Genomic DNA, 23,129 nt, shown 5'->3' with positions numbered 1-23,129 from the left:
TACAAATTCAATGCCTTCCAGCGACGTGCTACAAGCGACACAGTTGCCACATTTCTTGTGGCCTTCAATAGGTTTTAATTGCCACTGTGAGCGTAAGTCACTTTTCGCTTTTGTGGGAAAGATGTCAGGATGTCAGCCCTCACTATTTTGGAGGTTTCTCCTTAATTTGTAATAAGACTTCTCGGGGTGTGTTCCACGCTCTTTTTGTTGAATGCCTGAGCAGTTTTTTTGGGTAACCTCTTGTGGCCATTTCCTTGCAAAAGACCGCAGCATGGATTTCAAAGTCAGCTCTGTTTGAACAATTTCTCCTTATTCTCAGTAGCTGACCAAAGGGGAGGTTCTTCTTTAGGCGTCGTGGCTGCGCACTCTTGTGGTGTAAGATTGTGTTTCTATTGGTACTTTTTCTGTAAAGGGACGTAATTAACTTGTTTTCTCTTACCTGCACTTGGACATCCAGAAAGGTCAGGTCACTTTGACTATACAGGATAGAGAATTTATTCTCTTTATGTCGCATGTTTAGCCACTCATGGAACCGTAATAATTCCTCTACAGGTCCTTGCCACACACAACAGATGTCATCGATGTAACACAGCCATTGCTGCACATTATCTCTGAAAGGGTTGTTGCCATGAATGAACCTTTCTTCGTACTGTGCTATGAAAAGGACTGCCATTTCTGGAGCGAATGGACAACCCATGGCAGTACCCTTCACCTGGATGTAAAACTGATCTTCGAATTTAAAATAGTTTTTCTTCAGGGCAATCTCAGATAGCTGAACAATAAATCCAGTGTGAACCCTATGGGGTCTTTGTCTTATTTCAAGGTAAAGTTCAATTACCTGGAGTGCCTCTTCTTGGGGTATTTGTGTATACAGTGATGTCACATCAAAGGACACCAGCAGTTGTGTTCCTTCAAGGAATTCACGGTCCTCAATCTTATTGATAAAATCAGTCATGTCCCTCAAATACGAGGGTACCTCAATCAGGTAGGGCTTCAGGAAGAAGTCGATGTATTTGGAAATTGGCTCTAACAACGAGTCGCACCCCGAGACTATCGGTCTTCCCGTAGGATCGATTAGTCTCTTATGAGTTTTTTGCACAAAATATAGAACTGGAGTTTTAGGAAACTGTTTCTTTAAATACTCAAACTCTTTTTTGCCCAAAATACTGTCCTCAAGGCCAGTTTTTAATATAGCGCCAATTATTCCCTGAATCTCTCTAGTTGGATCATCTTTCAACTGGCGGTCTGGGCCGAACTCCTTTATTGTTCGTCACTTTCAGAAAGTGGGCATTTCTCTGCTATTACTGTTCTGTATGCCTTGCAGCTTTCTCCAAAATATGTCTGGGGTAGGAGACAGCTACAATTTTTGCATTTCCTCTGGACAGCCACAAACACAGAAAGGGTGGGTGTGACAGAACTCCCCTGCATTCGGATAGCTCTTCCTGGACAGAAATAGGGAGGGGGAGCCGACACTTACACATAAATAGACAGCGTCTTCTTTCCCACACAAAGGACTGATTACCCCCTACTGTTGATCTGAAGCCAGGGATGAGAAGAAAGGGGGACCTGTGCACTTCAAGGGCCTTTTTGAAGTCACCCCCACTTCAAAGGCACATCTGGGACTTCGACCCTACCAAGGCAGTACACTACTGGAAATTTGAAGAACACTGCTAGCAGTAAAGACTGCTGTGCTACAAGGATTGCCACTCTGCTCGATTGCTGCTCTGGAAGAACTGCTTTCTGATTTGCTGTGCTGTCCTGCTGCCTGCTGTCCTGCTGAGGATAAGGACTAGACCCATCTTACTTGAACCCAGAGTGACTCCAAGGACTTGCTAGCTTGCCCCCCTGTTTTAATGTCTCAGGGCCATCAGGTTTCCTTCAACCCTGCAACAACTGCTGGACACTGCCTTCTGCTAATCATGCCCTGCCAAGTGGTACCAATCCAGGCTTGGGCCCTTGAAAGGTGATTTCTGCTGTCCAGAACACTAAAATTTGATGCAGTGACAACTTTACACCGATTGGAACCAAACACATTGCCTATCGACGCCATCGCCTCGACCACGACGGGGAGTGTAGCTTGACAATGACAGACAGTGCAGCTCTATGAGGACGATGCAGCACGTGCATCGTAAAGGGCTTTGTAGACGAATCCTTCATCGACTGCATGGATCAGAACGGGCGCATTGAGTCTTAGACGTCGAAGCTTGCTCCATCCAAAGTACTTTTTCAGTGGGATTTGTGAGGGTCCTGTAGCCAGCCTACTCTCCATCGAGGTCATCCTGAACTTTGGATTTATCCTGGTCCAGCATGCCCACAAGTAACCCCTGAGCGCTATTTGACTCTAAGCACTTGATTTTGATTTCATCTTTAAAAATTCATAAAATCGGTTCTGCATATTGGATTTTTGTAATTTCGGTCTTGTGGTACTCTGAAAAATATCATCTATAGTTCGAACGCTGTGTGGAGTATGTTTGTGGTGTACTCATTGTGTTATTCTGTGTGTGTGTGTGTTGCACAAATACTTTGCAAATTTCCTCGTTAGATAAGCCTGACTGCTCTGTAACAAGCTACTAAAGGGTGAGAGCAGGTTATCTTGTACTGTGTACCTAGCTTACCCTGACTAAAGTGGTGGTTCCTCCTTGTACAGGGTGCATACTCTGACAACCAGAAACCCCAGTAATAACAATGGCTTTTGTGCCAAATTTTCTTATGGCTCAGCTCTCTCTGTTAATTTTCTGGCTTGCCCACCTCTACTAAAGAACTGTGTATAGCAACTGTTCAAGCTCTGTCTCGCTCTCGCTTGCTCTCTCGCTTACTCACTCTCTCTCTGGGGAGAAACATCTTGTTTTCCAAGCTTGTGGACAGTTCCCACGGGTCTCGGAAGGATAAATATTCCTACTTCTGGTTTTAATAAGATAAGGTTGAATTGGGCATTAGAAATGAATGCCAAGAAGCTGTTATAAAATTCCCTGTGCATTGTTTTGCATAAAATGAAACGCATAACAATCATATAATTTATTTTTCCAGTTCCAGCCCTCTGTCCTAAGTAAATCTAAGCTATTTTTCTAACCAACATCGTCTGCCCTCCATCAGTCAGGCTGAATGCAGTGATTACTATGACTGTCTTGTCTTCAGGCATACATTCTCCTTTGACCTCTGCTGGTGGCAGGCAGTCCGTACCCCGCAGGTGCTTCAGTGGATTCTGCTGCTCGGACTTCTGAAGCAGAAGGCATTGGGCAGAGCCAACAGCTAACTCCCAGTGGTGCAAGAGTTCCTGTGGGCACAGTAGGCAGTGGTGCTGGAACACGTTTCAGACTGCAGGTGCTGCCATCAACGTTACAACACTGGACTCATGGGTATTCTAAATAATCCAAGAATCACACAAAGAACAAGTGTCACGCATAAGCCACACCCACTGAACAGGGGAATGGTAAGGGTGCTTGCTGTATGTAGCTGGCATTTAGAAGTACTCGGTCAAAACATAGTACTAAAGCATGGTGTGGTAGCACACATTTACCGAGAGCACATTTCCCATTGGCAAGACCTCTAAATTTGCACAGACATACAATTTACTGATAAAACTATATACTGCACAAACAATAACATGTGGAAATTGGGTTTCCACAAATAATTTGCAATTTGTGCATTAGCAAGTAAAGTGTCTTGATTTGCTTTGATCCTATAAAAATCGTGGTTTCCATCACACTTCAGAATTAGAAAAATAAGTGCTTTGAGGTTTCCTAACTGTTTATTTTGAAATATTTGTACATTTCATTTAATTTAATGTTTTAAATTATGTTGTGTAAGAAGAAAACATTATGCTAGAACATTTTCTTTCACACCAGCAAGATTGTCACATATTTCACTTTATAAAATACTCACACTGTAGTAAGGGGAAAAAAAGTAAACACAAGTCTCCATGTTAAAAACAAATATGCAGTAATTTGCCAGAACACTAGACTGACATTTACCCTCGGTCTTTAAAGGCACGGTGATGAGATACATCAAAATGTAGTCATTTTTAATGCTCCGGAACTTTCGGAACCGCAGCATTGTTATATTGGGGGTGCTACAGCACTCCCTACATCCAGCACCTATGCTAGTAGGTTCCCTCTCAGGGTTCAAGGGATTGTAGTTGGGCCTGGTACATTGCATCGGTTGCACCACTGTAAGTTACACCCCACGTGTTAAAGCCAAAGGTTTTTGCTCTGTGGAGTGAATATAAAATGTAAATATCACCTCCCCCTATCAAATTGCCCATAGGTTTCATAAGTGTAGGTCTCATGAAGACAGTCCTGCAGAACAATAGAAATGTGAACTACAAAACAAATTCACTCGATATAACACAGCATTTTTACAGTCAAACGTTTTGAGACTGGGATATAAACTTAACACTAATGTTACCTGCAGCAGTTTAAAAAGCTCCTCCTTCAGTTGATCATCAGTAAGATCCTCAATAGTTCTAAAAATCTCCAGGAAGTATGTGCATAAGGCAATAATAGCTTGTTGCGACTCAAAGAAGCTCTGATGTTTTGCTTCCATAAAAACATCAAAGTCAGCGATAGGCGGGCTGCATTGCAAAAAAAAAAAAAAAAAAAAGATTTAACAGGCAACTATATTTTGGTTTCATAAGAAATATTACACATTCCCAAAGTAACATAGGTTTGCATAAGCTATACAACAATGACGTGTTTATGTCAAAATGCTTTCGGTGGAATAAAAGGCCATTTTAGCAGTACATCCTAGGTATCTAGGTGGCTCTGGCAGGATACATATCAATCAGCAACATACACCACAACACAATGCTGAGAACACATACTTATTGTTGTCTCACTTTGGAAGGAATGCGTTACTTACCTGTAACAGCAGTTATCCAGTATTGGTGTCTTTCATAGATTCACATGCCTGAATCATTCCCCGTCGTTGAGATGGGAGCCCCGGTAATATAAAAGTAATGTCCTATAGACATACATAGAGAAAAGTAGGCCTAAAGGCCTTGCCTTAGTAGCCTATCTATGTCCTTTTGTAAAAAGGACCAAATTCCTGAAGGTAGCCAATCAGCTACCACCTCCCTCTAGAACCTTCCTGCCAGGAGCCTCAGTCTCTCAGATTTTCGTACGCACCAAGCTAGGTAGACGTAGTGAATGTTCTGGAGTGAGAGATGAGTACTTCCTGGGGAGGTGGAAGGGTTGCATGTGAATCTATGAAAGACACCAATACTGGATAACTGCTGTTACAGGTAAGTAACGCATTCCTTATCCAGTATTATGGGTGTCTTTCATAGATTCACATGCCTGAATCAGAATAGCAAGCAATACATTATTCACATTTGCGATGGAACATAAGAATTAGTCTGAGATAAAAACATATCATACGACTATATACCATCAGTAACACAAGTAATAAGTAATAAATGTGCATACCATTGCAGGACGGTGGGAAGAAGGAAGGCTCATCTCAGTGGAATAGATGGCGAAGTACAGCCTGGCCCACGGCTGCATACTGCAACAGTTCTGTATCCAGGCAGTGGTGCCTGGTAAATGTGTGCAAATAACAAAAAGAAATTGCCCAAACTGATGAAATTAGTCATATATGATTTAAACTAAAAGGAAGAAATTGTATTTCCACCCTAGATTTTGCTAGTTAATAGCTATTTATTTATTCATTTTTTAAAGGACTAAATTTTTGAAAAAAGTTAATACATATTATGTACAATAGGACACTACACCATTAAACTAAACAATATTGTAACACTAGGGATATTCATTCATGCTAATCAAACATATCACAATCGTTCAAGGTTTCCATTCTTACACAAAAAGAAAGAAAGAAAAAGAGAGAAAGAAACAAAAGTTGCTCAATAAATCAAAACATCAGATATGATACATTAATGCATATCAACCCGGAGCAAGGTACACTTGAAGTTCAATATACAATCAATTATACAATTAAAAAGATTTTTTATGACAATGTGTACACAACTAAAGTGCAGTATTTGTCAACACTTGAGTTATTCAAAAAAAGAGCAACATTTGATACAAGGGCCTACGCGTTTCGAATCCCAAATGCAATCAACGGGGGATTCTCCTCAAGGCCAATGGAGTATCTAGAAGGAAATGAGTAAAGCATGAGAGATAGGTAACACATTTTTTTAAAACTAAGAGAGTGAACCAGCACCAGCTCCATCAGCTTACCCCACTGGTCTACAAGGCGACTTGGAAGGTGGAGTAGAGAAGAGGTTTCTGCAAGGAGGAGGGATATTTATGTAAGGTGGGCGCAATCATCAGACCAGCCAACATGTGTTTGCATGAGGAAGAAAAAGAAAGAGAAACCGCTGTACCTGTCTGACGCAGCTAGTAGTCAGTCAATCAACATTGGTTGAATTTTGGCAGGCGCAGACGGACACTCTTACTAGAAAGTAATGTAAAGTAAAATGTGGGGTGGTAATGGCTAAAAGTAGGTGCCTGCGGTCATGACAATTTAGCAATCTTACCGGGCTAAGTATCCAAATGGTCCGTTACCAGTGTACAAATTCGGGAAAAGTCGGGGACACACGGGACACAGAGGACCTCCTCTAGTTTAATGCGGGATCCTGCAAGACCAAACAACCAAAAGAGGCATTACTTATCTACCCCAACCGCAACGCGGAGGTGAGTGGAAATAGTCATATAGCATAAGCCTAACAGTGGCGGGAGGATTACCTTTAATTAGGCGGGCGCTCAGCTAGGTGCAGAAACGGAAATTTCAGCCGCACAAGTTATCGTCACCGGGAGGGTAAATCCTAAATATGACAAAACCCAAGTGTGTTATAGATGTTGGCACTTTGGGACGAGGCACTATAGTTGGAGAGCTCGATGGCAGCTTTTACCTGAATCACAGATTGTAGCGCGCCGCGAAGGAGAGCCGACTTGTCGTACACGGCGTCTTAGCAGAACTAATCACCCGCGCATGCGCAGGCCGGCCGTTGTCGGTCTTATAAATGAAAGAGCTGGAAGGGGGATACTAATCGCCCGCACATGCGCAAAAGCGCAATGGAGTGCAAGTTGCCTCTGACGTACTTATTTGCCCACAAAACAACATGAACGGTGGATCCTTCGCAAACATGAATGCACAGGTGTGCAACTACACAATGTTCAAACAAACTCAACACCTTCACACACAAAAAGAGGCTGGACAATTACTCGCCGTAAAAGCGACCAGTTGGTCATAAGGGGCAAGATACAAACATTTTTTATAGTTTGTAAATTTCTGACAATTCATTAAGGCCTATAACAGCCGTATTAAACTTAACAATGAGGAGCGCTTCCCTTTTGGAGAGCCTGGCATCCCAGTCACCTCCTCGGGGGTCGCGCTCGACCCTGGAGATGATAGTCCATTTGAGATCTTTGATTTGGTGGTTTAGTCTATTCCAGTGGTTGACCAGGGGTGCAGATTCTACTCGATTTTTGAGTCTTGATTTGTGCTGTGAAATTCTTTGCCGTGCCTCCTGATTCGTTTTGCCGATGTACAACAGACCGCAGGGGCAAAGAATGCCATACACCACATATCTTGTCTTGCAGTTGCTAAATGTCTCGTGTTTCCACGAGACACCTTTATGCTGAAATAGAGAACCCTCAATGGTCGTCTCGCAGCAGAGACAGGTGCCGCACTTATGGTGCCCTGTAATGGGATTGAGACCCATCATTTGTCGAATGGAAGGTGGCGATTCCCTAGTCATTGCTGCTCTCACCACATAGTTCGCTATGCTTTTTTCTTTATTGAATGCGAAAAGTGGTGGTTTATTGAGGCCCTCGTCTAGATTTTTGACTAGGTGCCAATTTTGATTGATTGCTTTTTTTAGCTGATTCGCATTAGGGCAGAATGTCGTGACACACACCTGTCGTTTTAACTGTGGTTTGGTGCGTCGTTCCAGGAGCGTTTCCCTTGGGATCCAACGTGCCCTTTTCATGCAGTTTGATACCAGTTTTTTCGGGTATCCACGATCACATAGCTTAGACATCAAATTACTGGCGTGGAATTTATAGTCATCATTATTTGTGCAATTTCTTCGTATCCGAAGAAATTGCCCGAGTGGGAGGTTCTCTCTATCTATCATTGTACCTGTTGCCCGTTTGTGGTCGCGTTGGCTGCTGCTGTTCATCTCAGGAACGCCTACCCCTCGCCGGACCCGCTCCGCGGGTCCCGCATCGCTGCTTGGCCACAGGAGTGCGCCGGGGGAACGTGGTTGGAGACCTAGGGCGCTGGGCAGTCTTGCAGGGCTGCGAGCAGCGTGGTCAGGGACTTCATATCCCAGGAGTCCCTGATAGCCCGGCAGAGAACACCTGGGCCGCTCTCCCTGCAAGCTCCGCCCCCTCACCAACGGACCTAAAAGCCCTCGCCTCTACCGCCTCACTGGGACCCTCTATCATTGTACCTGTTGCCCGTTTGTGGTCGCGTTGGCTGCTGCTGTTCATCTCAGGAACGCCTACCCCTCGCCGGACCCGCTCCGCGGGTCCCGCATCGCTGCTTGGCCACAGGAGTGCGCCGGGGGAACGTGGTTGGAGACCTAGGGCGCTGGGCAGTCTTGCAGGGCTGCGAGCAGCGTGGTCAGGGACTCCATATCCCAGGAGTCCCTGATAGCCCGGCAGAGAACACCTGGGCCGCTCTCCCTGCAAGCTCCGCCCCCTCACCTATTTCCCTCCCTATATACCAACGCTTACTCCTTGCTGCGCGGGAGCGCGCGGGAGGGCGCCGGGAGAAGCCCGGGACAAGGGCGGGACCGTCTGTGGCCGTCCGGGGCCGCTGGAGGCCGGGCTGGGCCACTCCACTAACACCCACGGTCCAGGTACTGATAAACTAACTGGCATATTAACTGACTTTTGACTTGATAGTTTATTGTTGGGTAGAAGGGGGGTTTTATGCACTATGGCTTGCTCAACAAGTATCTCTACCCTGTTGCCTCCTACGGGTGAGGCTGAGCCTGCTGTCATGGGCCCTCTTGATTCCTACTTTAAGCGACTGCCACAGGATATTGATAAAGAGATCGCCCTGGCGGAAAGACGAGCCGGGCGTAGGCTCTCGATTGAGCTCTTGAAAAATCCGCCTGAGAAACATCAAGGTCAGAACTTTCCTGCGCTGGTTACACCTCTGTCATCTATTGTATTACCAGCCACCCAGGACCTATTACTTGACTTGCCCTTGTTTACTGAGTTAGCTGATAATTCACCATTAGACACTGTAGCAACTAGTCTACCTGTTGGGCATCTTGATGTATCTAGTCAGTTATCTAAAGGGAAAGGAGTGTTAGAAAAATCCTGTGTACAATTGGAAGTGATTAAATCCAACCCTTGCCCCAAAAGGAAATGGGGAGCTACTGTAAAAAAATCACAACCACAAAAACCCGCTAGAAAGTATAGGAAGCTGGGCACTAAATCATCCCCAAGCCATGTTCTTGCAAAGAATGGCGTTGTAATGGCAACAGGGGAGGCTGAAGCAGTCCCACTAGGAGTGGACCCTATAATTATGGCGCCTTCCACAACACTGACGGTATCAGCCCCAGATCCAACTATCATAGCACCCCCGGGGTCACTATCTCCCAATCACGATCTCTTGTTAGAAGTGGAAAAAATAATGCGTTCCCTTCTAAACCCCGTAGAGCTAAGACTCAAAAAGCTAGCTGAACAACTTGACCATCTAGAACAAGCTAGCCTAGATAATTTTTTCTCAATTAAATCTCTAATTAAGTCTGGCAATAAAATGGGTGAGAGTGGGAAACACCAACAGATAGCCGACAGAGACCAAGGAGTCGTGTTGGTTGACTTACAATCCCCGACTGCGAGTGGTATTCCTGTACAGGATAATAAAGGGGTGAATAGTAAGAAGGTATCTGATTTAATGCCCACCACAAGTAGCAGTAACTGTGGGAAAATTAAGCCCAATAACATTACCAACAAGGGTAGAAAGGACAGTACTAAAAACCCACCCAGCACAACTAGCAAAAATGCCACACCTTTGCCGACCGGACCGGAAAAAACTATGGCCAATCGGTCAGGAAATGACAAAATCCATTCTAGTAATGGCACGGGAAATAAGGTGGGGCCTACCTCCCAGATAGCAATGGGGGGTGGTCCCACAAGGGATGCCCATAGTATCGGGAATGGGATTAATACTTGTGTGGCAGTGGAAAACATCCTTACACAGTGCCGTGTTCCCTTAGAACAAGGCCAACCAAAGCCACAAATAACTAAGCTGCTGACTAGGATCCCCCCAGTACAGCTCACCCCGGACTCCTACCCATATGTGGCCATACTTACTAACGTTCCACCCCTACTGGAGGGCCAAAGAGAAACCTATGACACACTAAAAAACAAGGCCATGCATTGGCTTCGTGTCAACAGACCCCTGCCAGGGGGAGTGGACGGCCTGATAATTGGGGCCAGAAGGGTCAATTGGATAGGGAACACCTTAAAAAAACAGGGGGGTGAGTGCATTATAATTAACTTCCAGGATCCAAGGGTTGTGGGGTTGATTACGGGACCTGGTTGGAATATTAGTATTGGTGGGATTGGGGTGGTGGACCTCACCTTTTTTTATCCCAGACCGGTGGTGATCTACCCTGGGGGCTGTAGGGAGCAATTGAGATCTAGTCTCTGTCCCTGGTTAGAGGCTGGCCCCCCAGCTGCTCCCATACCAAGAATAAATGATTGCTACAAACAGGCATTTAACCCTCTAAATGTGCATGGGCAGATGAGGTGGGGATGTTGACAGAGATCTGCCGAACAAACAAACTTGGAAGGGGAAATGGTCAGGGGAAGCATCCCAGATGCAACATTGACACCCAACGAAGATGTAATGTGTCAAATATCTGAAGTGGTGAACGAGAGGGATGGGAACATTATTGTATGTTCGGAGGGCTGGGTGGGTGAACCGGGCCTTACAACCACCAGTTGCACTAAGGAGGGATCAGATGTAAATTGTTTAAATGTTGTTCTAGGAGAGGATTGTGATTGCGGGAGGCTGACTGATGCACCGACCATGGCACCTAATGAAAAGGGGACTTGTATAGAAAATTCCCTGGAGAGATTTTTGTCATGGAATATAGCGGGGCTGGGGGCTAGATTGTTGTCACAGCATTGGATAGATTTTGTAAGTGGGTTTCAAATGTGCCTATTCCAAGAAACGTGGGCTTGTGACCCAATTCATTTCCCGGGTTACTTAAATTTTTGTATACCAGCAACGAGAGGCCCTAGGGGTAGACCTATGGGTGGCCTCACAGTCTGGATCAAGCAAGATTCAAAAGTAAAAACAAAAATGGATTGATCTAGGTTGCAAGGATATACAATTATTGAGATTATCTGTAGGAAAGGGTGGTGTGATAGATATTTATAACATTTATGCTAGGGGCAAGAGTCTTGGGAATTCTGCTACCCTAGAAGTTCTATCCGCCTCCCTCGAATCCCAGTCAATTGGAAATAGAGTGATTTTGGCTGGTGATTTGAATAGGACATTTGAGCCTCTTGAAAATACTGTATATCCAATAGGACTAGAGGAAGATGCCCTTTGGGGCATCCCAAATCTAAACCTCATACCTGTGAAGCGGTGGACAAAAGATATTTTGTTGTTGAATGCGTTATGTCTGGAGTATGGTTTGAGGGCCCTCAATGGCAGGACAAAAAGCGACCAAGGAGGTAATTGTTCATTCGACAATGGTCATAATAAAAGTAGGATTGACTACGTCATCTGTAGTCTTGAGTTATGGTGTGGCGTGGGTGATATGGAAATCATGGGGAGAGTAGAAAGTGACCATAACCCCCTCTGTGTCTCCCACTCATGGTGGAGGGCCGCACGCGCAAACCCAGTGTCAGGTATTGAGAGTGTACCTGTTATGGCCAATGACTCAAGAAGGGTGAAATGGCCATATGTGCCGGCCAATTTGGCCACCTTGGAATCCATTAATTTGGAGGTAGACAATGCTATTGCTGCCATGGAAAAAGTAGATTCTGTAACACCAGGCTCCGTCCAAATAACTGATATACATGACACATTCTTCTCTTTGATAAAACCGCACTTCATCAAGCCAGTGAGGGCTAACAGAAAAGTACCAATTACATTGGCGAGCTGGTTCAACAAACAGTGTAGGGTAGCCAGACTGGAGTTGGGCAGAGCACTCAAAAGCAGGGATAAGGCCTTGATTAGCGCCACCAGGAAACATTATAATGACAGCATCCGCAAGGCTAAGAAGCGGTGGGATGAGGAGTATTGGGAGGAGCTACACGAGGCCGCAGGGCAAAAGGATTCCAGACTTTTCTGGAAAATTAAGAAATGGGGAAGAGGGGGTACCCCCAATAATCCCGACAACAATGTCGATGAGGCATTGTGGGTCGATTATTTTAAACCCCAGTATGCTGAGAGTAGGGATATGGTGGCCATAGAACCAATTTCTATGGTATTTTGCAAGGGCGATTTATTTCTAACTAAGGATGCGGAACTCGTAATTTCAACCCTGCAGAGGGGGAAAGCCCCTGGGCTAGATGGAATCCCCTCAGACATTTTTAAGCACGACAAGGTTCGGTGGGCAAAATATGCGACCTTGTTGGGAAACGGCCTAGCCAAAGGGGCAAAAATCCCCAATATATGGAAGGGGGCAATAATAATACCGATCTTCAAGAAAGGTGACCGGTCACTCCCGGCAAATTATAGACCAATAAGTTTGCTGGCCACTATGCAAAAAGTAGTGGGGAAGATGTTGGTCGACAAACTTATGGCCTGGGTAGAAGACAATAATGCTTTATCCCCCTTCCAGGCAGGATTTAGACGTGCAACCAGTACGGTCGATCAAATTTTTCGCTTCACCATGCTACGGTGGGGGACTGTACTCCTGGGTAAAGGCAGCCTTTATGTAGCATTTGTAGATCTAAGGGCTGCCTTTGATCTGGTGCCTAGGAGCACGTTGTGGGAGGTTTTGTCCAAGATAGGGGTCCCACTTGATTTGCTCACGTTGATAATGCGTCTCCATGAAAGTAACTATGCCAAGGTCCAGTGGGGGAGGAATGGGGAATCCACTACCAACTTCCCAGTTGAGCGGGGGGTACGGCAGGGATGTGCAATGGCACCCCTGCTGTTCTCCCTGTTCATCAATGGCATAGTGGATAGGATATTGGACGCAATGGTTGACGCACCTTCGTTAGCGGGCATCAGAGTTCCAATTCTGATGTTCGCTGACGACACCTTGATCGTGTCCAAGACCCCGTCGGGTCTCCAGCGCGCCCTGAACATATTCGACACATTCTGTAAAGAACGGGGCCTCGAGGTTAATGTAAATAAAACCAAGTTGATGGCCTTTGGGCAAAAGCGCCAATCTCAACCCAAGGTATTCTTGAATAACATCAAATTAGAGTTAGTAAATGTTTTTACATACCTTGGGGTGGAGATATCAAGTAAACTTGGTTGGGCAAGACACGTAGAGAAGGCGGTGTTGAAACACCAGCAGATTTCAGGAGCCCTCAGGGTTGAGCAAGTAAAATCTAAAACTAGGCCTATAAAACCTGTTCTTATGGTTTATGACGCAAAAGCCCTGGGCGCAACCCTCTATGGGGCTGAAGTCTGGGGCTTTGAGAGTCTTACCATCCTCCAAAGATCTGAGAACAGGTTTGTGAGAGGGATAACTAGTCTCCCCCAAAGCACCCCATTAATACCGCTTGGTTTTGATTTAGGCAGAAGATCGCTTAGTGACCGTGCCCGATTGAGGCCTATCCTCTATTGGAGACGGCTATGGACAACCGTGGAAATAAGACACTACGCTGAGGGGTTCTTAGCATTAGCCAAATCAGATGCTTTTCGTAAAATTGCATGGCTAAAAATGCTAAGGGACGTCCTTGCCGAGCTTGGGCTCTCCAAACTTTGGGAAAATCCCCTCGGGGAAGTATTCCCTAGTAAATCCAGTATCAAGGAAATATATTGGGATTATATCGATCAGAAGCTTTGGAGGAGCGTAACCTCGGAATCCATGGGGGGTAGATTCATGGAAATTAAACCAAGACCAGCCCTAGAAAAGTATTGGGACAGTATAACTGTTCCATTAGATAGGAAATTATTTTTCCAATTAAGGGCAGGTTCTCTCCCCTTGAGGTGTTTGACGTCCAGTTGGAGAACTAGTAGTAGTTCGTGCTGCCCGTCATGTGGGGCCCCCAACGAAAGCATCGCACATTTCCTTTTTTTATGCGAGGCTTATGTAAATCCAAGAAAATCTTGGTTGGCTCCTGTTTGTAGGAACCTTGGTGTCCTAAGCGGTGTTGAGGGGTTGAGAATTATTTGTTCCTCCACTGAAATGTCCATCGTAGTTGGAACGGCAAAATATCTGGGGTGGGCATGGTCCATAAGGAGGAGGGCTCTATCCTCTAATGTGCCTTGATTTTTACCTCTTCCGCTTGTTTGATTTATCCTTGCAAGCATTTACTGGGAGAAAGACATGAATTTTAACTAGAAAATGCTGTTAAATATGTATGTTAGGAGTCTTGATTGTATAAACTTGGGAATGGTCCGTAACGCGGAGGTTTCTACACCTTAACATGCATCTAGTTTCAGCACTTTATGAGAAAGCTTATTTTTAATCCCAATTGGTAATAACTTTTATGCTTATGTACTATGTATTTTTAATTACAAATTTATTGTTATCAAATGCTTGAAGTTTTAAAATGTATGAATTTATATGTGTGTGCTTTTATGAGTGTATAACTCGAATAAAGCTTTTTCAATCAATCAGTTACTTAGCCCGGTAAGATTGCTAAATTGTCATGACCGCAGGCACCTACTTTTAGCCATTACCACCCCACATTTTACTTTACATTACTTTCTAGTAAGAGTGTCCGTCTGCGCCTGCCAAAATTCAACCAATGTTGATTGACTGACTACTAGCTGCGTCAGACAGGTACAGCGGTTTCTCTTTCTTTTTCTTCCTCATGCAAACACATGTTGGCTGGTCTGATGATTGCGCCCACCTTACATAAATATCCCTCCTCCTTGCAGAAACCTCTTCTCTACTCCACCTTCCAAGTCGCCTTGTAGACCAGTGGGGTAAGCTGATGGAGCTGGTGCTGGTTCACTCTCTTAGTTTTAAAAAAATGTGTTACCTATCTCTCATGCTTTACTCATTTCCTTCTAGATACTCCATTGGCCGAGGAGAATCCCCCGTTGATTGCATTTGGGATTCGAAACGCGTAGGCCCTTGTATCAAATGTTGCTCTTTTTTTGAATAACTCAAGGGTTGACAAATACTGCACTTTAGTTGTGTATACATTGTCATAAAAAATCTTTTTAATTGTATAATTGATTGTATATTGAACTTCAAGTGTACCTTGCTCCGGGTTGATATGCATTAATGTATCATATCTGATGTTTTGATTTATTGAGCAACTTTTGTTTCTTTCTCTCTTTTTCTTTCTTTCTTTTTGTGTAAGAATGGAAACCTTGAACGATTGTGATATGTTTGATTAGCATGAATGAATATCCCTAGTGTTACAATATTGTTTAGTTAATGGTGTAGTGTCCTATTGTACATAATATGTATTAACTTTTTTCAAAAATTTAGTCCTTTAAAAAATGAATAAATAAATAGCTATTAACTAGCAAAATCTAGGGTGGAAATACAATTTCTTCCTTTTAGTTTAAATCATATATGACTAATTTCAACAGTTTGGGCAATTTTTTTTTGTTATTTGGATATAAGTGCTCAGCCTAACTGATTAGAGCCAACTCTCTGTTGCTAATAGATTGGTAAATGTATGCGGCGATTTCCAGGTCGCTGCTCTGCAAATGTCCAGAATCGGTACTCCAGCGAATAGTGCTGCCGATGTGGACACAGCTCTTGTGGAATGCGCTCGGACTGTGGAATGTAATGGACGTCCGGCTTTGTCATGGCAAAAGGTAATTGCCGCTGATATCCATCGGGAAATGCTTTGCTTAGAGAGTGGCATGCCTTTTCTAGGTCTGCTGAAGGCAATGAAAAGTTGATTTGTTTTTCTGAAATGTTTCGTTTTGTCCAGATACAATTTTAGACATCTCTTGAGGTCTAAAGAATGGAGGGATTTTTCAGCCACAGTACTGGGGTTTGGGAAGAATGAGCGAAGTACAAGTGGTTCATTGAGATGGAAGTCCGAGGGGACTTTCGGAATGAAGCGAGGATTAGTTCTTAAAATGACTCTGTCCTCTCTGAATTGCATGAAAGGATCTTGTATAGAAAGCGCTTGTAGTTCACTGACCCTTCTTGCTGATGTTAAGGCCAAGAGAAGAGCAGTTTTCCAAGATATGTATTTGAGATCAGCCCTATGTATGGGCTCAAATGGATGTTTCATCAATTGGTTGAGTACTATATTAAGGTGCCATGTTGGTGGTACACGTCTTGGCCTTGGAAAAGATCTATAGAGTCCTTTAAGAAATTGCTTGATCAGCCTGTTGGACCATAGTGAAGGACCTCTCGAAGTTCTTGTAAAGCGTGAGATTGCCGCTAGATGAACTCTAATGGAGGCATGTGCAAGCCCTGTTTGCGCCAGATGTAGTAAATACGGAAGTATTTGCTCCGGCGTGATTCTGAAAGGATGGATATTGTTGTCTGAACACCAAATACAAAAGCGTTTCCATTTCAAGGAATACGTTTTGTTTGTACTGACAGCCCTTGCTTTGGCTAGGACCTCCTTGCACTCCTGCGGGATGTTTAGGTGACAGAATTCTCTGTACTCAGGAGCCATGCTGATAATCTGAGAGATTTCAGATTCGGTGGAGTACTTGGCCTCTGGACATTGAGAGAAGAGTTTGGTGTTGACGTAGTTGGATCGATGGTCGAACAGACAGGCGACGTAGGTCCGTGAACCAATGTTGTCTCGGCCAGTATGGGGCAATGAGAATCAAGGTGCAGTGTTCCATTTTCATTTTCCGAATGACTCTGGTTATTAGGGAAATGGCGGAAATGCGTACGCAAACACGTTGCGCCATGCGATGGAAAATGCATTTCCTAGTGACCTCGGTTGGGGATGCCAGCTTGCGAAGCTGTGGCATTTGGCGTTCTCCCTGGTGGCAAAGAGGTCTATGTGTGGTGTTCCCCATGCCGAGAAGATGTCGTTGAGAACTTGTTGGTCCAGTTCCCATTCGTGTGACAGTGACCGCTGTCTGCTGAGAGCGTCTGCTATTACGTTGTCTTTTCCTTGGACATATTCCGCTGTCAATGTAATGTTGTTGAGCAGTAGCCAGTTCCAGATTTTTTGCGATTCTCGAGACAGTGTCAGAGAATGCGTCCCTCCCTGCTTGTTCAAGTAGTGCATTGTGGTTGTGTTGTCCGTGCGCACAAGCACTGCTGAGTTTTTGATGCGAGGGAGGAATGCTTGGAGAGAGTGAAGAACTGCTCTCAGTTCTAGGAGGTTGATATGTAGGGTTTTTTCCCTGTCCGTCCATTGGCCACTGATTTGCAGATCCTGAAGAACTGCACCCCATCCCTCCAGAGAAGCGTCTGTTGTTATGACGTGTGGAGTTGCTGGTATCAAGAACGTTAGACCTTTGGATAAGTTCTTGTTCATCGTCCACCACAGCAAAGCCTTGGTTATTTGTCGAGTGATGACTATGTGATCCTCGAAAGAGCCTGTACATTGGATCCACTGTTTGTTCAGAGCCTCCTGAAGGGGGCGCATTCTGAGTCGACAGTGAGGGATTAGCAGAATGCAAGAAGACATCATCCCTAGAAGGGATTTGAAAGTTCGGACTTTGATGGACTTTTTGGAAGACACTGCGGTAGCCAGAGCCATCAGTTTGTGTTTTCTTTCTTGAGATGGGAAGGCTTTGGATGAAATGGTGTTTAGAGTTGCCCCCAGGAATGTTATAATTCTGGTGGGTTGCAAGGTTGATTTCTCGTAGTTGAGAGTTAAACCTAGGAGCTGGAAAATATCGAGACAGGCGGTTGAAGACAGCTGTGCGTCTGTGAGAGATGGTGCTTTCACCAGCCAGTCGTCTAGGTAGGGGAAGACCTGGTGATTCTGCTGTCTTAGAAAAGCTGCCACTGGAGCCAGGCATTTCGTAAAAATGCGTGGTGCTGATTTGAGGCCAAATGGTAGGACACAGAATTGGTAGTGTTGACCTGCCACCTCGAAGCGAAGAAATTTTTTGTGGCGATGGTGTATTGGGATATGGTAATATGCGTCTTGCAGGTCCAAAGACGTCATATAGTCTCCCTCCTCTAAGGATCCTAAGATTTCCTGGATTGTCACCATTCGAAACGATTGGCTCTTTAGGAAGACATTGAGTGCCCTGAGGTCGAGAATGGGCCTCCATTTCTTCTTTTTCTGCTGAATTAAGAAGAAGCGGGAATAAAATCCCTTCCCTTTCTGGGCGGATGGAACTCGTTCTATTGCTCCCTTCTTCAGCATGGAAGAGATTTCTTGTAGGAGCAAGCGAAGGCGCTTGTGTGGAAGTTTGCGAGGAGGAGTTAACGGTGGGATTGAGTTGAATTCCAATGTGTGACCATGCTGGATTAATTGGAGAACCCACCGATCCGTCGTTATCGATCTCCAGTTGTGGAGGAAATGTGTCAATTTTCCTCCAATCTTGAGAGGACACGACGGTGTGGGGAGTGTCTGCTGAAATAGTTCATTGTCGTCCGCCGGTCGTTCTCTTCTGGGATTTACCCCTGAAGTTCGCTCTCCCGTAGGAGGTCTGACGACCTTGTTGTTGCTGTCGCTGCTGATATTGTGAGCGATTTTGGTTGTAGGAGTAAGAGGATCTTCCTTGATAGGATCCTCTGTATGTTGGTTGACCTCGTCCTCTGTTCCCACGAAAGGACTGAGTTTTAAATTGTAAAGTCCCGAGAGCTCTTGCAGTGTCCGTGTCTTTCTTGATCGTCTGCAAGGCTTCATCTATCTTTGCACCGAATAGATGTTGTCCGTCATAGGGCATGTCCAAAACTTTGGTTTGGACCTCTTGACGGAAGGACGTTGCTTTGAGCCATCCTTGTCTGCGCAAGACAGCTGTCTAAAGCCTGTCATGGCGACATCCACAGCTGAATCAATGATCTCCGATGCGGACATCTGTCCTTCTTTAAGGAGGGACTGGACTTCATCTTTTAAATCTTCCGGTATATCTGTTAGATACGGAACTATATCTTCCCATAATTGTCTATTGTATCTGCCTAGCAGAGCAATGGCGTTGGCCACCTTTACAGTCATGGCAGACGTTGTGGAGAATCGTTTGCCGATGCCATCTAATTTTCTGCCTTCTTTGTCTGGTGATGCTGAGAGTGGCGAGGATGGATTTCTGGAATTCTTTTGAGCGGCTTGGGTGACTACTGAGTCAGGCTTGGGATGCGTATTAAGGCAAGTAGGTGCAGATGTTGGTGCCTTATACTTTTTATCAAGTCTCGGCACCACTATAGATACAGAAGCAGGCGTTTGCATGAGTTGCTGACCCTGTTCCCAGATGTAATCTATTATGGGAATTGACCTCGCCGATTTCTTTATAGGATCTTTAAAGTCATAAAGAAAACAATCTGTTTCCTTTGATTCCATGGTCATGTGGAATCTAATGGCCGCTCTCTCAATTAAATTGTGGAATCCGCCGATATCCACTGGTGGAGAGTCTGAAGTGTTGGGTTCCGGCGTGGCTGGTGAATGAGCGACGTAATCCTCTCCGTCTCTGTTTTGTGAGAGGTCGTCTCCTTCTTCAGGAACATCTTCTTCTTCGTCAGAAGATTGAACGTTATGCACCGCTTCACTGTCCTGCGTCATAACCAAAGGTGGTGGTCGCGATCTAGGGGAGTGGTGCGGTCTGGATGACTCGTGAGGCTTCTCTTTGGACGAGGCTGCTGGTGATTCTGGGAATCGTTTCTTGTAGTCTGTGATCAAGAATTGCAAGTCAGAGACTATTTCAGCCGGCAGGCATATCATCGGAGTGACTCGAGTATGTTCCTGTATCTGCGTAGTTTCTTCCGTAAAGATGACATCATCTCCGTCATAGTCAGTACTCTGGCATTTGACATTGAGATCTGATGGACTTGTAGCTTGTTCGAAGTGGTCATCATCAGATTCATCAGTTTGAAATAAGCAGGCTGGAGGTAGTTTTTGAACCCTACTGGGTGATGTCAATGCTGGTGTAAAGGGCAGTTTGGTAATCATTTTAGATGTGATCAACTCCGCTTTTTTCCATGGTGTCGACGATGTTGTCGTCGACGATGAGGTCGTCGACGGTGTCGTCGACGGTAATGAAGATGGTTTGTCTGGCGTCGACGAGACTTTCGTCGTCGTCGCTGTCGTCGGCGATGTGATCGTCGATGGTGTGGTCGTCGTCGTCGACGGTAACCTCGCCGTCGAAGATGTTCTCGTCGACGATGTACTTTTAGTCGTCGACGGTGCCTTCGTCGTCGGTGGTGACTTCTGCGTCGACGGTACTCTCGTCGACGACACACCGGATGTCGACGGAATCTTCGTCGACGGTGAAGGCGTCGTCGACTTTTGTTTTATCGACGTCGTCGACGGTGATGTCGACGAAGCTTTAACAAATGACTGCTGCTTTTTTATCAATACAATTGACGACAGTGGCTTACCCATCGTCGACGATTGGGTGGTCGTCGTCGTGGAAGCAAAGGCAGACGACGCCATCGTCGTCGAAACTGTCGTCGTCGACGTGGAGACATATGTCGTTTTTCTTGAAGAAAACGTCGACGCGGTCGTCGACGAAGACTGCGATGGCTTTTTGAAAGTTGCTGGTTCCTTCCCAGACGTGTCTGATCTTACCTCCGAAGACTTAGAAGTAGTCTTTTTGTGAGGGATGTCTGAATGGCTAGGGGAGGCCTCCCTTGGCCTTTTCAAAGACAGTTTTGAAGAAACTGAAGCCATTTCACTGCCCTCCGAGGACAGCACATCATCTCTGGTTTTAAGTCTGTTTAACCAGAGGAGCAGTCTTCCTTCTCTATCCTTGAGAGTTTTGGTAGAGAAAGTTCTACAAATCCTACATTCCTTGACAGAATGATCTGGATAAAGACAGTAGAGACAAGTCTCATGTTTGTCATCAATGTGCAGTCTCTTCTTGCCACAAGAGGAACAGGCTCTAAATAGTCCTTTCTTCTGTTGTTCAGCCATAGTTGAGGTGAATAATCCAAGGTTTTAGTGGAAAAAATGAGAAATTCAAGAAACCTGAGGAGAGCTCAGGTGGGGACTCCCTAGCACAACGTGCGGTAGAAAATCTGAGAGACTGAGGCTCCTGGCAGGAAGGTTCTAGAGGGAGGTGGTAGCTGATTGGCTACCTTCAGGAATTTGGTCCTTTTAACAAAAGGACATAGATAGGCTACTAAGGCAAGGCCTTTAGGCCTACTTTTCTCTATGTATGTCTATAGGACATTACTTTTATATTACCGGGGCTCCCATCTCGACGACGGGGAATGATTCAGGCAAGTGAATCTATGAAAGACACCCATAATACTGGATAAAGGTTAGAGATGCCTTCACCTGATTGTTCTCTTGGAAGGCAAGTTGCTTCACTATTAGTGGCAACCAAGGCCAAGACCAAGGCCTGAATTTTGGGAATGATTTGTAGGAGCTTCCTGATGCACAAAAATCAAATGGAAGCAATGTGGTTGATGTGGAAGATGATAGAAAGGAAGTGGTCAAATGTACATCAGAGACTTGTGACACAAGCAGAAGGTTTAGGCAAAGGAACAAACTCAGAGGGAGTTAAAGGAGAAGGAACAAGTTGCAAGGAGGGCCACTTACTTCAATTTAATTATGAAAGTTGTTTTGAGCCCTCGAGGCTGTGGCTGTTCACACTCAGGAATAGGACAGAGACAAATCATGTTCCCCCCCTGAAACCAACTCCCTCCATGGAGTGAGCGCCCAGGGAACGGTCGTGCCGTACAGAACCGGAGCGACTGGGAGAACCGTAGCAGGACTTATGGGACCAGTGCCATCCGGACGGCTGAGTATTATCATGACTATTTGACTCTGAGTATTTGAATGTTCTGTTTGTTATTCCTGCACATATCCTACGTGCGCTGCTGCTTTGTTTTAAGTCCCCAGTGAGAACAATATTAGACTCCTATGCACGTTGCAGCGATGAGCTGGCAGCCTGGGGTAGCCTCGGGCACCACTCTTCTCCTAAACTCCCCAGCAAGCTAGGCCCACTTACTACTAGTAGCGCTATGCACAGAACTACGGCTTTGCTTACTGTGGTATACTAGTTAAGACTCCCCTAGTGACCTGTTTCTGTATTCCTGCGGCTGCAGGAGTTGCGAGTGCTGCTAGCCACCCCCCTCAACCGAGAAAAGTCCCTATGCGTTCACCCAGATTGCTCTGGCCCCCATTAGCAGGGATATCACTCCGCCGCCGGCGGCCACCTGCTGTTATTCTGTTGCTGGGAGTTGAGCATTCCCCATATGCAAACTGGCCCACCCCACCCACCGGCCGCTGCGTTGACCTCTGCGCTGTGGCCCCCCTCTTGGCAGTGGTAGGTCATCATCTCTCCGCACCCTCCTCCCCCAAAAAGACACCTTGAGGATGCCCAGGTATGCCTCTGGGCGCTTTCTTCCCCCAGCAACCTCCCCGGTCATCCTGTACCCAGTCTAGCCAGACCTGTCCACCAGTACTCACACTGCCCTGCCTTCCCAAAGAGGCCCCATCAGCGCACCGTCTCCACATGTCTAGACCCGCGATACAGTTCAGTGCATCCTGTGCTGCTTCCTAAAGTTGCAGCTCATCCAAACCCCTTCCCTTCTCTATTCCCCTACTCCCATCCCATGGCACACGTCCTAGGGGCCCATAGCAGTTTGTGTCCCACACCAGTTAGTGCTCACCAGGGAGCACTCCTCCCTGTCTGTCTGGTACCTCCCTGCCCCCCAAAGTGACATCCCAGCCTTCCCGCCCTCACTCTTCTTTCCTTTATCATCCGTTGTTCCTGGCTCCACTCAACCGCCCCCATCCTCTTACCTTGGTCTGCACCCCCCTGCACCCTCTTCCTCACCAGGCCTCCTAGCTGACAGTGCTGCCTCGCTGGGCACACCCCCAATCTTCTTTTCTACACTCCTATCACAGCCCTGCTCCGCCAAGAACCTTCCAAGAGTCCATGTCCGCCCACGAACCCACCACAGTCTTCGAGTTCTGTCTGGTCTTGGAATGCCAAAGGCCTCA

At 45.7% G+C, this 23,129-nt stretch overlaps 1 protein-coding gene across 7 annotated transcripts in view; it reads right to left on the bottom strand.

The window, feature by feature from the left end:
• DCPH1 (damage control phosphatase 1) overlaps positions 1-23,129 on the bottom strand; it is a 195,116-nt gene that overhangs the window by 37,447 nt on the left and 134,540 nt on the right. For all 7 annotated transcript variants that reach the window (XM_078673977.1, XM_078673976.1, XM_078673975.1 and 4 more), the window contains one exon: positions 4,405-4,570. In XM_078673977.1, coding sequence (XP_078530103.1) covers positions 4,405-4,570 — 166 coding nt within the window. The remainder of the gene's footprint in view (positions 1-4,404; positions 4,571-23,129) is intronic.

Source organism: Lissotriton helveticus, chromosome 1_1, assembly GCF_964261635.1.
Source record: "Lissotriton helveticus chromosome 1_1, aLisHel1.1, whole genome shotgun sequence".
NCBI classification, from domain to species: Eukaryota; Metazoa; Chordata; class Amphibia; order Caudata; family Salamandridae; genus Lissotriton; species Lissotriton helveticus.
Note: the sequence above shows the minus strand (reverse complement) of the source record. Positions and strands in the feature narration are given on the sequence as shown.